At 36.3% G+C, this 17292-nt stretch overlaps 1 protein-coding gene across 1 annotated transcript in view; it reads right to left on the bottom strand.

Moving 5' to 3' along the window:
* LOC135273116 (uncharacterized) overlaps positions 1-16783 on the bottom strand; it is a 43149-nt gene extending 26366 nt beyond the window's left edge. The window contains exons 1-3 of the mRNA XM_064372040.1: positions 16742-16783; positions 7493-7689; positions 5947-6046 (exon numbers count right to left, since the gene is read on the bottom strand). Of these exons, the coding sequence (XP_064228110.1) occupies positions 5947-6046; positions 7493-7689; positions 16742-16781 (337 nt within the window). The 5' untranslated portion in view covers positions 16782-16783. The remainder of the gene's footprint in view (positions 1-5946; positions 6047-7492; positions 7690-16741) is intronic.
* Between the last annotated feature and the right edge of the window lie 509 nt (positions 16784-17292).

Raw genomic sequence — 17292 nt, 5'->3', positions numbered from 1 at the left:
TCACCACACTGTCTTCCACAATGCTTTAAATGTTTTGATAGAATTTACTCGTGAAGTCTTCTGGTCCTTGGCAATTTTTGTTGTTGTTGTTGTTGTAGTTGTTGAAAACGTTTTGATTACAGATTCAGTCTCCTTTTTCATTATTGAACTGTTCAGAGGGTCTGAACAGTTTTGGTAGGTTTTATGATTCCAGTAATCCATTCAATTCTTTTAGTTTATCCAATTTGTTAGTCTATAACTGTTTATAAGAGTTCCTTATTATCCTTCTTATTTTTGAAAGATATATTAATATGTACCTTTTTGTTTGTGATTTATCTTTTTTTCTTAGTCTAGCCAAGGGTTTGCCCATTTTATTTTTTTCAATCAATTCTTAGTTTTGTTATTTTTCTTATTGCTTTCTAAGTTTTCTATTTTATTTATTTATGACAATATTTATTTCTTTTCTTCTTATGACTTCAGACTTACTTTCTTCTTTTTCTAGTTACTTGAGGTGTAAAGTTAGATGAATTGAGATCTTCTTATTTAATGCTATGTGTTTATTGCTATAAACTACTCTTATAGATCTGTCTTTGTTGCATTCCACAGATTTGGGTATGTTGTGGGTTTTGTTTGTTTTGCCTGGAGACCATTTTAAAATTCCCTTTTGGTTTCCTCTTTGACCTAATGGTTTCTAAAGAATGTGTTGTTTAGTTTTAATTTATTGGTGATTTTAAGTTTTCTGCTTTTCTTCTGTTATTGATTTTAAGTTTAGTTCCATTGTGGTTGGAAAATATAAATGTAATTATTTTGATCTTAAATTTTTTTTTTTTCTTTTTTTTTTCCGAGACGGAGTTTTGCTCTTGTTACCCAGGCTGGAGTGCAATGGTGCGATCTTGGCTCACTGCAACCTCTGCCTCCTGGGTTCAGGAATTCTCCTGCCTCAGCCTCCCGAGTAGCTGGGATTACAGGCACGTGCCACCAGGCCCAGCTAATTTTTCGTATTTTTAGTAGACACGGGGTTTCACCATGTTGACCAGGATGGTCTCGATCTCTTGACCGCGTGATCCACCTGCCTCGGCCTCCCAAAGTGCTGGGATTACAGGCGTGAGCCACCGCGCCCGGCCTGATCTTAAATTTTTTGGGATTTTTTTTGTAACCCAGCATATGATCTCTTCCACAGAGTGTTTCATGTATGTTTGAGCAGAATGTGTGGCATTCTTCAGTTAAGTGCTAATTTCTGTGCATGTCTCTTAGATCAATTTGGTGTACAGAAGTAAAATTATTTCTATTTGCAGATGACATAATCACATACATAGAAAACCTTAAGACTCACTTAAAAAAAAATGTTAGAATGAGTGAGTTCAGTAAAGTGGCAGGATACAAAATCACCACTAAAAAATCAATTGATTTTCAGTGACCAAACTACCCAAAGACAAAACTAAGAAAGAAATACCAGCCCACTTACAAAAACAATAAAATACTTAGAAATAAACTTAATTAAAGGGATACAAGACTTGTACAGCAAAAATTAGAACCCACTGGTGACTGAAGTTTTAAAAGACAGATAAATGGAAAAACATCTCAGGTTCATGAATTAGAAAAATTACATTGTTAAAATTTTTATACTACACAAAGTGACCTACAAATTCATTGCAATCCTAATAATATTCTTGATAACATTCTTTACAAAAATATTTTTTAAATCCTAAATTCATACAGAACCACAAAAGATCCTGAAAAGGCAAAACAATCTTGAGCAAGAACAAAGGTATGCAATTAGGCATAACATTTTCTGATTCAAAATAGTGTATGCTACAAAACCACAATGACTAAAACAGTATGATACTGACATGAAAACAGACCTATAGTCCAACAAAATAGAATATAAAACCCAGAAATAAATTTACATATCTGTGGTTAACAGATCTTTGAAAAGGATGCCAAAGAAACCCAATGGGTATTTTAAACTAAATCGTTTCAAATGTTCTCACCACAAAAAATAAATAAATATTTGAGGTGAGATACAGATATAGATACATAGATGCTAATTAGCCTTATTTGATCATTCCACAATATACACATGCAATGAAACATTCCAGTATGCCATATAAACACAGAAAGTAACCATTTCTTTCTTTTTTTCCTTTTTTTTGAGATCGAGTCTTGCTCTGTCACCCAAGCTGGAGTGCAGTGGTGTGATCTTGTCTCACTGTAACCTCCTGAGTTCAAGCAATTCTCCTGCCTTAGCCTCTTGAGTAGCTGTGATTACAAGTGTACACCACCATGCCTGGCTGATTTTTGTATTTTTAGTAAAGATGGGGTTTTACCACGTTGGCCAGGCTGGTCTCAAACTCTTGATTTCAAGTGATCTGCCCATATTAGCCTCCCAAGTGCTAGGATTACAGGCAGGAGCCACTATCCGTCCAGAAAATAACTATTTTTAGCAAACCAAATCCAGCAGCATATCAAAAAACTAATCCACCACAATCAAGTAGGTGTTATTACTGTGATGCAAGATTGGTTTAGCATATACAAATCAATCAGTGTTATTCATCACATAAACAGAACTAAAGACAAAAAAACACATAATCATCTCAATAGACACAGAAAAGACTTTTGGTAAAATTCAACATCCCTTCATATTAAAATCTCCCAAGAAACTAGGTATCAAAGGAATATACATCAAAATAATGAGCCATTTATAATAAACCACAGCCATTATCATACTGAATAGGCAAAAGCTAGAAGCATTCTTCTTGAAAACTGGCACAGTTAAGGTTGGGCCTCTCTTACCACTCGTCTTTAACATCGTATTTGAATTCCTGGCCAGAGCAATCAAGCAATCAAAAATAAATAAATAAATAAATAAATAAATAAATAAATAAATAAATGGCATCCAAATAGGAAAAGAGGAAGCCAAACTATTCCTGTTTGCAGATGACATGATTCCATATCTAGAAAATCCCACAGTCTCAGCTCAAATCTACTTACACTATTAAACAACTTCAGAAAATTTTAGGATACAAAATCAATGTACAAAAATTACTAGCATTCTTAACACCAAAAACAGTCAAGCTGGGAGCCAAATCAGGAATGCAGTGTCATTCACAACAGTCACAAAATGAATGAAATACTTAAGAAATGCCACTAAACAGGGAGATGCAAGATCTGTGCACTGAGAATTACAAAACGCTGCTTAAAGAAATCAGAGATGACATAAACACATAGAAAAAGATTGTATGATCATAGATAGGACAAATCAATATTGTTAAAATGACTATGCTGCCCAAAGCAATTTACAGATAAAATGCCATTCCTATCAAACCACCAATAACATTCTTCACAGAACAAGGTAACATTGTTTTAAATTTTATATGGAACCAAAAAAAGAACCTGAATAGCCAAGGCAATCCTAAACAAAAGGAACAAAGCAAGAGGCATCAAGCTACCTGACTTCAAACTATACTATAGGTCTGAGGTAACCAAAATAGCATGGTACTAGCATAAAAATAGACACACAGGCCTACAATCATCTGATCTTTGACAAAGCTGACAAAAACAAGCAATGGGGAAAGGATAACCTATTCAATAAATAGTTCTAGAATAACTGGCTAGCCATATGCAGAAGATTGAAACTGGATCCCTCCTTATACCATATATAAAAATCAACACAAGATGGATTAAAAACTTAAATGTAAAACCCAAACTATAAAAACCTTGGAAGACAACAAACGTAATACCATTCTGGACATAGGAACTGGCAAAGGTTTCGTGATGAAGATGCCAAAAGCAATTGCAACAAGGGCGAAAATTAACAAATGAGATCTAATTAAAGAGCTTCTGCACAGCAAATGAAACTAGTAACAGAGTAAACAGACAACCTACAAAATAGGAAAAATATTTGCAAACTATGCATCTGACAAGAGTTTAATAGCCAGCATCTGTAAGTAACCTAAACAAATTTACAAGAAAAAAACCACAAACAACCCCATTAAAAAGAAGGCAAAGGATATGAACAGACACTTTTCAAAAGAAGACAAACATCCAGTTAGCAGCATATTTTTCAAAAGCCCAATATTACTGATTATTAGATACATTCAAATCAAAACCACAGTGAGGATACCATCTTGTACCTGTCAGGATGGTTAGTATTAAAATGAAAAAATAATAGATGCTGACAAGTTATCAGAGAAAAGGTAGCACTTATACATTGTTGGTGGGAGTGTAAATTAGTTCAACCACTGTGGAATGTAGTGTGATGATTCCTCAAAGAGCTGAAAACAGAACCACCATTTAACCCAGCAATCCCATTACTGGCTATATAACCAAAGGAACATACGTAATTCTATCATAAAGACACATGCATGTGTATGTTCACTGCAGCACATTACTGACAATAGCAAAGACATGGAATCAACCTAAATAGCCATAAATGGTAGACTAGGTTTTTAAAAATAGGGTGCATATTTTAAAACACCATGGAATACTATGCAGCCGTGGAAAAGAATTAGATCATGTCCTTTGCATGAACATGGATGGAGCTGGAGGCCATTGTCCTTAGCAAACTAACACAGGAACAGAAATCCCAATCCTCATCTTCTCACTTATAAGTGGGAGCTGAATGATGAGAACACCATGGACACAAAGAGGGGAACAACAACACTGAGGCTTACCTGGGGGTAGAGGGTGGGAGGAGGGAGAGGATCAGAAAAAATGATGATTGGGTACTAGTACTAGGCTTAGTACCAGGGTGATGAAATACAAACCCTCAAGACATAAGTTTATCTGTTAAACAAACCTGCACATGTGTCACTGAACCTAAAATAAAATAAAAATTGCTTAATAAAGAAAATAACTATTTGCCAATTAAAAATAAAATAAAACAATATAAATATAGACAATAACTATTTTCCAATTAATAATAACACAAAAAAGAAACAATAGGGAAAGATAATTTTTTCCATAAATGTTGTTGGGAAAACCGTATGTCCACAGGCAGAAGAATTAAATCGGATCCTTACTTCACATCATATATTAAAAAAGCAACAAAAAATGAATTAAAGATATAAATGTAAGGCCTTAAGGCATAAAACTGTAAGAGAAAACATACAAAGCTTCTTGATGTTGATCTAGGCAATATGTTTGGATATGGCACTAAAAGCACAGGCAATAAAAGCAAAAATAGAAAAATGAGATTGTGTTAAAAAGTTTTGCATTGCTGTAAAACAATCCACAGAGTGAGAAAGCAACCCACAGAATTGTGTAAAATATTTATAAACCATATGTCTAATAAGGTGTTGTTATCCAAAGTAAGAAACTGAAACAACTCAATGGTGAAAAAACAACAACAGGGCCGGGCGCGGTGGCTCACGCCTGTAATCCCAGCACTTTGGGAGGCCTAGGTGGGTGGATCACGAGGTCAAGAGATCGAGACCATCCTTGTCAACATGGTGAAACCACGTCTCTACCAAAAGTACAAAAAATTAGCTGGGCATGGTGGCGTGTGCCTGTAATCCCAGCTACTCAGGTGGCTGAGGCAGGAGAATTGCCTGAACCCAGGAGGCGGAGGTTACGGTGAGCCGAGATAATGCCATTGCACTCCAGCCTGGGCAACAAGAGCAAAACTCCATCTCAAAAAAAAAAAACAAAAACAAACAAACAAACAAAAAAAAAACCAAAAAAACAAACGATATTACAAATAATGAGCAAAATACATGAACAAACCTAAATAAATTTATCAAACAAAGGCATGCAAATAACAAAAAAGTATATGAAAGAATGCTCAACATGACTAATCTCAGGGAAATACAATCAAAACCACAATAAAATACCACTTCACACCTCTTAGAATGCCTAAGAGTGTAAATACACAGAGGATTACAAAAGGATATTTAGGTAGATAAGCATTTCCTACTTAGCTACATCATCGTTTAATGTTCTCACATTCACCATGTGTTCCATCTTTACCTTCATGCTTCAACGTACTTTTCCCCGTTTCGTTTCTTTCGACACCAGTATCTTGCATTTTTTGTAAATCAGCCCCTTTTTTTTTAAGAACGTGTTGTTTCTGCAATATTAAAGAAAATGTATTGGTTAATATTAACTTGTCATTAGAAATGTAAAACAATTTATTTAAAATGTCACAATATATTAAAAATGGATTATCAGTCCTGTCTTGACTTGTAATGTTACAAAAATAAGAGAATAACAAAGGGTAAATTTCCCTTGTGATCAAACACAAAGAATACATTTAATACACAAGCAATTTGCCTTTCTACACATCGTCAGAGGACTAATCCAGTTTCTGATCAGATAGAGTATCGTATCCATGGCTGCCCTGGTGAGCTAAAGTAATTTCTCAATCATCTTCAATTGGAAGATTCCTGAGGGCTTACCCAAATATCACTCAGGTCTATCAGACATAAACATAATATAGTACATAAAATGTGATTACCCTTTGTGAATATCTTGGCTACTGTTGAATGTACTAGAAAGAAGATAAATGCATATAGAAAAAAAAAAAAAAAAAACCCAGAGGTGGGCGTGGTGGCTCATGCCTGTAATCCCAGCACTTTGGGAGGCCGAGGCGTGTGGATCATGAGGTCAAGAGATCGAGACCATCCTGGTCAACATGGGGAAACCCTGTCTCTACTAAAAATAAAAAAAATTAGCTGGGCATGGTGGTGCGTGCCTGTAATCCCAGCTACTCAGGAGGCTGAGGCAGGAGAATTGCCTGAACCCAGGAGGCAGAGGATGCGGTGAGCCGAGATCACGCCATTGCACTCCAGCCTGGGTAACAAGAGCAAAACTTTTAGCAAGAAATAGATTAGCACATGTAAAACAACTACCCAAGACTACAGTAAAGACCTTCCTAAAGGACTGGGGAAAACAGTCACTGGAACCTACCTAGGTGTAAAAAATATGCCTATTCCCACTAGAAATATTTCACTGTAAAGCTACACTGGAAAAACTTCATAAGTCATAAGGCTTTGAGTAGAGAACTAAGATGGGTTTTAACTCAGTAGCAGGGAACAACTAGCCCCAGATTAAACATGGCTCTGGCCCCACCAGCAAATCATAAAAGGCAAGACCTGTATAATCAAATTGTTTCCAAATAAATTATCTACATCCAAAAATTCTAAATAATATTTATAAGAACATAAAAATATTCAGTATACAAAGTAAAATTTATGTCTGGCATCCAATAAAAGAACACTAGGTATAAAGAAACAGAGGAGTATGACTTATAAAATAAGTAGATCAATACTTCCACTCCAACCAAAGACACAGAAGAATCACACAGTCAGGCAGGGTTCAGGGCCTCCTGAAGTCCTCCCACTTCCCGGGTCACCAGTTCCCCTGGCGTCCCGCACCTTCCAGTTGTGCCTGGTACAGTCTGAGTCATTGCCACCAGCCCCAGGCGTGACAAGAGGGCGGCCTCCTGAAGTGGAACAGTTGGGATCCTTGAGACCCTTGCTAGAGTGTTGATCCCTGCCCCCACTCCCCACCATACCTGCAGCCCCCGGAGGAAGATGCCACCTGGCTTGCAGTGAGTCCCGTGTTGGCACTGCTGTGCATCTGCCCCCAGGGGGATGGCATCTGCCTTGGTGATGGTGACATGGGCAGGCTTGAAGCAGGTGCAGAGGTCCGGCTCCACGGTCGGCAAGGGCCCCATCGCTCTCCTTCTCTTGCCTGTGGTTGCCCCTCTGTCTAGAACCGACCAGATCAGGATATTATGAGAAAAGCAAATTATAACCCAACCTCTCTCAAGAACCTAGATGTTAAAATCCTGAATAAATTGTTAGTAAATTTAATCTACACATGTATAAGAAGAAAAACACATGATAGATAAAATTGATTTAATCAAGGGTGTGTGGTTGTTTTAACAATAAAATATCATAGTCTTAACAGACACATAAAACATATTTTTAAATGCCCACTTTCACCACTAATAAGAAAGTTTTACATGTTAGAAATAGAAAGATGCTTTCTTAACCTGACATTATTGTCTACCAAAAGATCACAGTGCCTATCATATGAAATGAGAAATTACTTAAACACATTTTTCATTAAGAAAGAAGAAAGGCCAGGCACAGTGGCTAGTGCCTGTAATCCCTGCACTTTGGGAGGCTGAGGTGGGGAGATCACCAGAGGTCAGGAGTTCGAGACCAGCCTGAGCAACATGGCGAAAACCTGTCTCTACTAAAAATACAGAAATTAGCCAGGCATACTGGAGGGTGCCTGTAATCCCAATTACTCAGGAGGCTGAGGCAGGAGAATTGCTTCAACCTGGAAGGCAGATGTTGCAATGAGCTGAGGAGAATTGCTTCAACCTGGAAGGCAGAGGTTGCAATGAGCTGAGGACCATGCCATTGCACTCCAGCCTGTGTGCCAGAGTGAGGCTGTGTCTCAAAAAAATTAAAAAAACTTGCATCCCTCAGACAGAAATCAGACTTTTTTTTTTTTTGCATATCCATGAAACACTTAAAAATGTCCTGTATCATATCACATACTTAGCTATAAAGAAAATTTAACAACATAAATGAAAAGAGATTTAAAGCCGAGGCTTTTTGATACTAATTCAAATAAATTAAAAATAAATAATATAAATGTTACCAAAATCAACAATGTCAATGACTAGAGATTTAATTTTCTGGTACTAATTCAAATAAATTAAAAATAAAACTGTTATCAAAGTTAGAAATGCAAGAAACATGCACCAATGTAACTATTACATTGAAAGGGATTCTTTTTTAATTATACTTTAAATTCCAGGGTACATGTGCAGACCTTGCAGGATTGTTACATAGGTATACATATGCCATGTTGGTTTGCTGCATTCATCCCCTGTCACCTACATTAGGCATTTCTCCTAATGTTATCCCTCCCCAATTCCCCCACCACCTGCTATCCCTCCCCCTAGTACCCCCCAGCCCCACAATAGGCCTCACTGTGTGATGTTCCCCTCCCTGTGTCCCTTTGTCCATGTGTTCTCATTGTTCAACACCCACTTATGAGTGAGAACATGCAGTGTTTGGTTTTCTGTTTCTGTATCAGTTTGCTGAGAATGATGGTTTCCAGCTTCATCCATGTCCCTGCAAAGGACATGAACTTATCCTTTTTTATGGCTGCATAGTATTCCATGGTGTCTATGTGCCACATTTTCTTTATCCAGTCTATCACTGATGGGCATTTGGGTTGGTTCCAAGTCTTCACTATTGTAAACAGTGCTGCAATGAACATACGTGTGCGTGTGTCTTTATAATAGATTGATTTATAATCTTTTGGCTATATACCCAGTAATGGGATTGCTGGGTCAAATATTTCTAGTTCTAGATCCTTGAGGAATTGCCACACTGTCTTCCACAATAGTTGAACTAATTTACACTCCCACCAACCCCAGTGTAAAAGTGTTCCTATTTCTCCACATTCTAGCATCTGTTGTCTCCAGATTTTTTAATGATGGCCATTCTAACTGGCATGAGGTGGTATCTCAATGTGATTTTGATTTGCATTTCTCTAATGACCAGAGATGATGAGTATTTTTTTTATATGTTTGTTGGTTACATAAATGTCTTCTTTTGAGAAGTGTCTGTTCATGTCCTTCACCCACTTTTTGATGGGGTTATTTTTTCTCGTAAATTTGTTTAAGTTCTCTGTAGATTCTGGATATTGGGTCTTTGTCATATGGGTAGATTGCAAAAATTTTTTCCCATTCTGTTGGTGGCCGGTTCACTCTAAGGATTATTTCTTTTGCTGTGCTCTGCACAGCAAAAGTTTAATTAGATCCCATTTGTCTATTTTGGCTTTTGTTGTCATTGCTTTTAGTGTTTCAGTCATGAAGTCCTTGCCCATGCCTAAATCCAGGATGGATTTAAACATAAGACCTAACACTGTAAAAACCGTGGAAGAAAACATTGACAGGGATTCTAAGAGGGAAAGTAAAAAATACACAGAAACCAATGAAAAGCAGGACAACTAACATCAAAATGTTCAGTGTTGAATTGTACATTCAGAGTAAAATATAGAGCAGGAAGGCTGTTATTATTTTAAAATAATTTTTTATATTTTCTTATTTAATATTTGAGGGGGAGTCTTACTCTGTTGCCCAGGCTGGAGTGCCCTGGCCATGATCATGGTTCACTGCAACCTCTGCCTCCCAAGTTCAAGTGATTTTCCCATCTCAGCCTTTCAAGCAGCTAGGACCAGAGATGTGTGCCACCATGCCTGGTTAAGTTTTTGTATTTTTGGTAGAGACGGGGTTTTATCATTTTGCCCAGGTTGGTTTCAAACTGCTGAGCACAAGCAACGCACCTGTGTTGGCCTCCCAATGTTCTAGGTTTACAGGCATGAACCACTGGAGCTGGCACAATAGAATTTTTAAATATAACCATAACCTAGCAAGGTTAGGTGGCCCACACCTGTAATCCCAGGACTTTGGGTGGCTGAGGCAGGCAGATCACCTGAGGTCAGGAGTTCAAGACCAACCTGGCCAACAGCAAAACTCCATCTCTACTAAAAATACAAAAATTAGCTGGGTGTGGTGGCACACACCTATAATCCCAGCTCCTCAGGAGGCTGAGGCAGGAGAATCCCTTGAGCCCAGGAGGTTGCAGTGAGCTGAGATCTTGTCACTGTACTCTAGCCTGGGTGACAGAATGAGACTTTCATCTCAAACAAACTAACTAACTAACTTACTAAAAACCCACAGAAACAAAACACAAAAATTCCACAATTTTGGAAAATATAGTTTACAGATGGTGTGGGTAAAGCAGTATTTCTGGTTCTAGATCCTTGAGGAATCACCACACTGTCTTCCACAATGCTTTAAATGTTTTGATAGAATTTACTCGTGAAGTCTTCTGGTCCTTGGCAATTTTTGTTGTTGTTGTTGTTGTAGTTGTTGAAAACGTTTTGATTACAGATTCAGTCTCCTTTTTCATTATTGAACTGTTCAGAGGGTCTGAACAGTTTTGGTAGGTTTTATGATTCCAGTAATCCATTCAATTCTTTTAGTTTATCCAATTTGTTAGTCTATAACTGTTTATAAGAGTTCCTTATTATCCTTCTTATTTTTGAAAGATATATTAATATGTACCTTTTTGTTTGTGATTTATCTTTTTTTCTTAGTCTAGCCAAGGGTTTGCCCATTTTATTTTTTTCAATCAATTCTTAGTTTTGTTATTTTTCTTATTGCTTTCTAAGTTTTCTATTTTATTTATTTATGACAATATTTATTTCTTTTCTTCTTATGACTTCAGACTTACTTTCTTCTTTTTCTAGTTACTTGAGGTGTAAAGTTAGATGAATTGAGATCTTCTTATTTAATGCTATGTGTTTATTGCTATAAACTACTCTTATAGATCTGTCTTTGTTGCATTCCACAGATTTGGGTATGTTGTGGGTTTTGTTTGTTTTGCCTGGAGACCATTTTAAAATTCCCTTTTGGTTTCCTCTTTGACCTAATGGTTTCTAAAGAATGTGTTGTTTAGTTTTAATTTATTGGTGATTTTAAGTTTTCTGCTTTTCTTCTGTTATTGATTTTAAGTTTAGTTCCATTGTGGTTGGAAAATATAAATGTAATTATTTTGATCTTAAATTTTTTTTTTTTCTTTTTTTTTTCCGAGACGGAGTTTTGCTCTTGTTACCCAGGCTGGAGTGCAATGGTGCGATCTTGGCTCACTGCAACCTCTGCCTCCTGGGTTCAGGAATTCTCCTGCCTCAGCCTCCCGAGTAGCTGGGATTACAGGCACGTGCCACCAGGCCCAGCTAATTTTTCGTATTTTTAGTAGACACGGGGTTTCACCATGTTGACCAGGATGGTCTCGATCTCTTGACCGCGTGATCCACCTGCCTCGGCCTCCCAAAGTGCTGGGATTACAGGCGTGAGCCACCGCGCCCGGCCTGATCTTAAATTTTTTGGGATTTTTTTTGTAACCCAGCATATGATCTCTTCCACAGAGTGTTTCATGTATGTTTGAGCAGAATGTGTGGCATTCTTCAGTTAAGTGCTAATTTCTGTGCATGTCTCTTAGATCAATTTGGTGTACAGAAGTAAAATTATTTCTATTTGCAGATGACATAATCACATACATAGAAAACCTTAAGACTCACTTAAAAAAAAATGTTAGAATGAGTGAGTTCAGTAAAGTGGCAGGATACAAAATCACCACTAAAAAATCAATTGATTTTCAGTGACCAAACTACCCAAAGACAAAACTAAGAAAGAAATACCAGCCCACTTACAAAAACAATAAAATACTTAGAAATAAACTTAATTAAAGGGATACAAGACTTGTACAGCAAAAATTAGAACCCACTGGTGACTGAAGTTTTAAAAGACAGATAAATGGAAAAACATCTCAGGTTCATGAATTAGAAAAATTACATTGTTAAAATTTTTATACTACACAAAGTGACCTACAAATTCATTGCAATCCTAATAATATTCTTGATAACATTCTTTACAAAAATATTTTTTAAATCCTAAATTCATACAGAACCACAAAAGATCCTGAAAAGGCAAAACAATCTTGAGCAAGAACAAAGGTATGCAATTAGGCATAACATTTTCTGATTCAAAATAGTGTATGCTACAAAACCACAATGACTAAAACAGTATGATACTGACATGAAAACAGACCTATAGTCCAACAAAATAGAATATAAAACCCAGAAATAAATTTACATATCTGTGGTTAACAGATCTTTGAAAAGGATGCCAAAGAAACCCAATGGGTATTTTAAACTAAATCGTTTCAAATGTTCTCACCACAAAAAATAAATAAATATTTGAGGTGAGATACAGATATAGATACATAGATGCTAATTAGCCTTATTTGATCATTCCACAATATACACATGCAATGAAACATTCCAGTATGCCATATAAACACAGAAAGTAACCATTTCTTTCTTTTTTTCCTTTTTTTTGAGATCGAGTCTTGCTCTGTCACCCAAGCTGGAGTGCAGTGGTGTGATCTTGTCTCACTGTAACCTCCTGAGTTCAAGCAATTCTCCTGCCTTAGCCTCTTGAGTAGCTGTGATTACAAGTGTACACCACCATGCCTGGCTGATTTTTGTATTTTTAGTAAAGATGGGGTTTTACCACGTTGGCCAGGCTGGTCTCAAACTCTTGATTTCAAGTGATCTGCCCATATTAGCCTCCCAAGTGCTAGGATTACAGGCAGGAGCCACTATCCGTCCAGAAAATAACTATTTTTAGCAAACCAAATCCAGCAGCATATCAAAAAACTAATCCACCACAATCAAGTAGGTGTTATTACTGTGATGCAAGATTGGTTTAGCATATACAAATCAATCAGTGTTATTCATCACATAAACAGAACTAAAGACAAAAAAACACATAATCATCTCAATAGACACAGAAAAGACTTTTGGTAAAATTCAACATCCCTTCATATTAAAATCTCCCAAGAAACTAGGTATCAAAGGAATATACATCAAAATAATGAGCCATTTATAATAAACCACAGCCATTATCATACTGAATAGGCAAAAGCTAGAAGCATTCTTCTTGAAAACTGGCACAGTTAAGGTTGGGCCTCTCTTACCACTCGTCTTTAACATCGTATTTGAATTCCTGGCCAGAGCAATCAAGCAATCAAAAATAAATAAATAAATAAATAAATAAATAAATAAATAAATGGCATCCAAATAGGAAAAGAGGAAGCCAAACTATTCCTGTTTGCAGATGACATGATTCCATATCTAGAAAATCCCACAGTCTCAGCTCAAATCTACTTACACTATTAAACAACTTCAGAAAATTTTAGGATACAAAATCAATGTACAAAAATTACTAGCATTCTTAACACCAAAAACAGTCAAGCTGGGAGCCAAATCAGGAATGCAGTGTCATTCACAACAGTCACAAAATGAATGAAATACTTAAGAAATGCCACTAAACAGGGAGATGCAAGATCTGTGCACTGAGAATTACAAAACGCTGCTTAAAGAAATCAGAGATGACATAAACACATAGAAAAAGATTGTATGATCATAGATAGGACAAATCAATATTGTTAAAATGACTATGCTGCCCAAAGCAATTTACAGATAAAATGCCATTCCTATCAAACCACCAATAACATTCTTCACAGAACAAGGTAACATTGTTTTAAATTTTATATGGAACCAAAAAAAGAACCTGAATAGCCAAGGCAATCCTAAACAAAAGGAACAAAGCAAGAGGCATCAAGCTACCTGACTTCAAACTATACTATAGGTCTGAGGTAACCAAAATAGCATGGTACTAGCATAAAAATAGACACTCAGGCCTACAATCATCTGATCTTTGACAAAGCTGACAAAAACAAGCAATGAGGAAAGGATAACCTATTCAATAAATAGTTCTAGAATAACTGGCTAGCCATATGCAGAAGATTGAAACTGGATCCCTCCTTATACCATATATAAAAATCAACACAAGATGGATTAAAAACTTAAATGTAAAACCCAAACTATAAAAACCTTGGAAGACAACAAACGTAATACCATTCTGGACATAGGAACTGGCAAAGGTTTCGTGATGAAGATGCCAAAAGCAATTGCAACAAGGGCGAAAATTAACAAATGAGATCTAATTAAAGAGCTTCTGCACAGCAAATGAAACTAGTAACAGAGTAAACAGACAACCTACAAAATAGGAAAAATATTTGCAAACTATGCATCTGACAAGAGTTTAATAGCCAGCATCTGTAAGTAACCTAAACAAATTTACAAGAAAAAAACCACAAACAACCCCATTAAAAAGAAGGCAAAGGATATGAACAGACACTTTTCAAAAGAAGACAAACATCCAGTTAGCAGCATATTTTTCAAAAGCCCAATATTACTGATTATTAGATACATTCAAATCAAAACCACAGTGAGGATACCATCTTGTACCTGTCAGGATGGTTAGTATTAAAATGAAAAAATAATAGATGCTGACAAGTTAACAGAGAAAAGGTAGCACTTATACATTGTTGGTGGGAGTGTAAATTAGTTCAACCACTGTGGAATGTAGTGTGATGATTCCTCAAAGAGCTGAAAACAGAACCACCATTTAACCCAGCAATCCCATTACTGGCTATATAACCAAAGGAACATACGTAATTCTATCATAAAGACACATGCATGTGTATGTTCACTGCAGCACATTACTGACAATAGCAAAGACATGGAATCAACCTAAATAGCCATAAATGGTAGACTAGGTTTTTAAAAATAGGGTGCATATTTTAAAACACCATGGAATACTATGCAGCCGTGGAAAAGAATTAGATCATGTCCTTTGCATGAACATGGATGGAGCTGGAGGCCATTGTCCTTAGCAAACTAACACAGGAACAGAAATCCCAATCCTCATCTTCTCACTTATAAGTGGGAGCTGAATGATGAGAACACCATGGACACAAAGAGGGGAACAACAACACTGAGGCTTACCTGGGGGTAGAGGGTGGGAGGAGGGAGAGGATCAGAAAAAATGATGATTGGGTACTAGTACTAGGCTTAGTACCAGGGTGATGAAATACAAACCCTCAAGACATAAGTTTATCTGTTAAACAAACCTGCACATGTGTCACTGAACCTAAAATAAAATAAAAATTTCTTAATAAAGAAAATAACTATTTGCCAATTAAAAATAAAATAAAACAATATAAATATAGACAATAACTATTTTCCAATTAATAATAACACAAAAAAGAAACAATAGGGAAAGATAATTTTTTCCATAAATGTTGTTGGGAAAACCGTATGTCCACAGGCAGAAGAATTAAATCGGATCCTTACTTCACATCATATATTAAAAAAGCAACAAAAAATGAATTAAAGATATAAATGTAAGGCCTTAAGGCATAAAACTGTAAGAGAAAACATACAAAGCTTCTTGATGTTGATCTAGGCAATATGTTTGGATATGGCACTAAAAGCACAGGCAATAAAAGCAAAAATAGAAAAATGAGATTGTGTTAAAAAGTTTTGCATTGCTGTAAAACAATCCACAGAGTGAGAAAGCAACCCACAGAATTGTGTAAAATATTTATAAACCATATGTCTAATAAGGTGTTGTTATCCAAAGTAAGAAACTGAAACAACTCAATGGTGAAAAAACAACAACAGGGCCGGGCGCGGTGGCTCACGCCTGTAATCCCAGCACTTTGGGAGGCCTAGGTGGGTGGATCACGAGGTCAAGAGATCGAGACCATCCTTGTCAACATGGTGAAACCACGTCTCTACCAAAAGTACAAAAAATTAGCTGGGCATGGTGGCGTGTGCCTGTAATCCCAGCTACTCAGGTGGCTGAGGCAGGAGAATTGCCTGAACCCAGGAGGCGGAGGTTACGGTGAGCCGAGATAATGCCATTGCACTCCAGCCTGGGCAACAAGAGCAAAACTCCATCTCAAAAAAAAAAAACAAAAACAAACAAACAAACAAAAAAAAAACCAAAAAAACAAACGATATTACAAATAATGAGCAAAATACATGAACAAACCTAAATAAATTTATCAAACAAAGGCATGCAAATAACAAAAAAGTATATGAAAGAATGCTCAACATGACTAATCTCAGGGAAATACAATCAAAACCACAATAAAATACCACTTCACACCTCTTAGAATGCCTAAGAGTGTAAATACACAGAGGATTACAAAAGGATATTTAGGTAGATAAGCATTTCCTACTTAGCTACATCATCGTTTAATGTTCTCACATTCACCATGTGTTCCATCTTTACCTTCATGCTTCAACGTACTTTTCCCCGTTTCGTTTCTTTCGACACCAGTATCTTGCATTTTTTGTAAATCAGCCCCCTTTTTTTTAAGAACGTGTTGTTTCTGCAATATTAAAGAAAATGTATTGGTTAATATTAACTTGTCATTAGAAATGTAAAACAATTTATTTAAAATGTCACAATATATTAAAAATGGATTATCAGTCCTGTCTTGACTTGTAATGTTACAAAAATAAGAGAATAACAAAGGGTAAATTTCCCTTGTGATCAAACACAAAGAATACATTTAATACACAAGCAATTTGCCTTTCTACACATCGTCAGAGGACTAATCCAGTTTCTGATCAGATAGAGTATCGTATCCATGGCTGCCCTGGTGAGCTAAAGTAATTTCTCAATCATCTTCAATTGGAAGATTCCTGAGGGCTTACCCAAATATCACTCAGGTCTATCAGACATAAACATAATATAGTACATAAAATGTGATTACCCTTTGTGAATATCTTGGCTACTGTTGAATGTACTAGAAAGAAGATAAATGCATATAGAAAAAAAAAAAAAAAAAACCCAGA

This window comes from Aotus nancymaae, unplaced genomic scaffold (assembly GCF_030222135.1).
Source record: "Aotus nancymaae isolate 86718 unplaced genomic scaffold, 86718_ANA_hifiasm-v0.15.2.pri h1tg000267l, whole genome shotgun sequence".
NCBI lineage: Eukaryota > Metazoa > Chordata > Mammalia > Primates > Aotidae > Aotus > Aotus nancymaae.
Note: the sequence above shows the minus strand (reverse complement) of the source record. Positions and strands in the feature narration are given on the sequence as shown.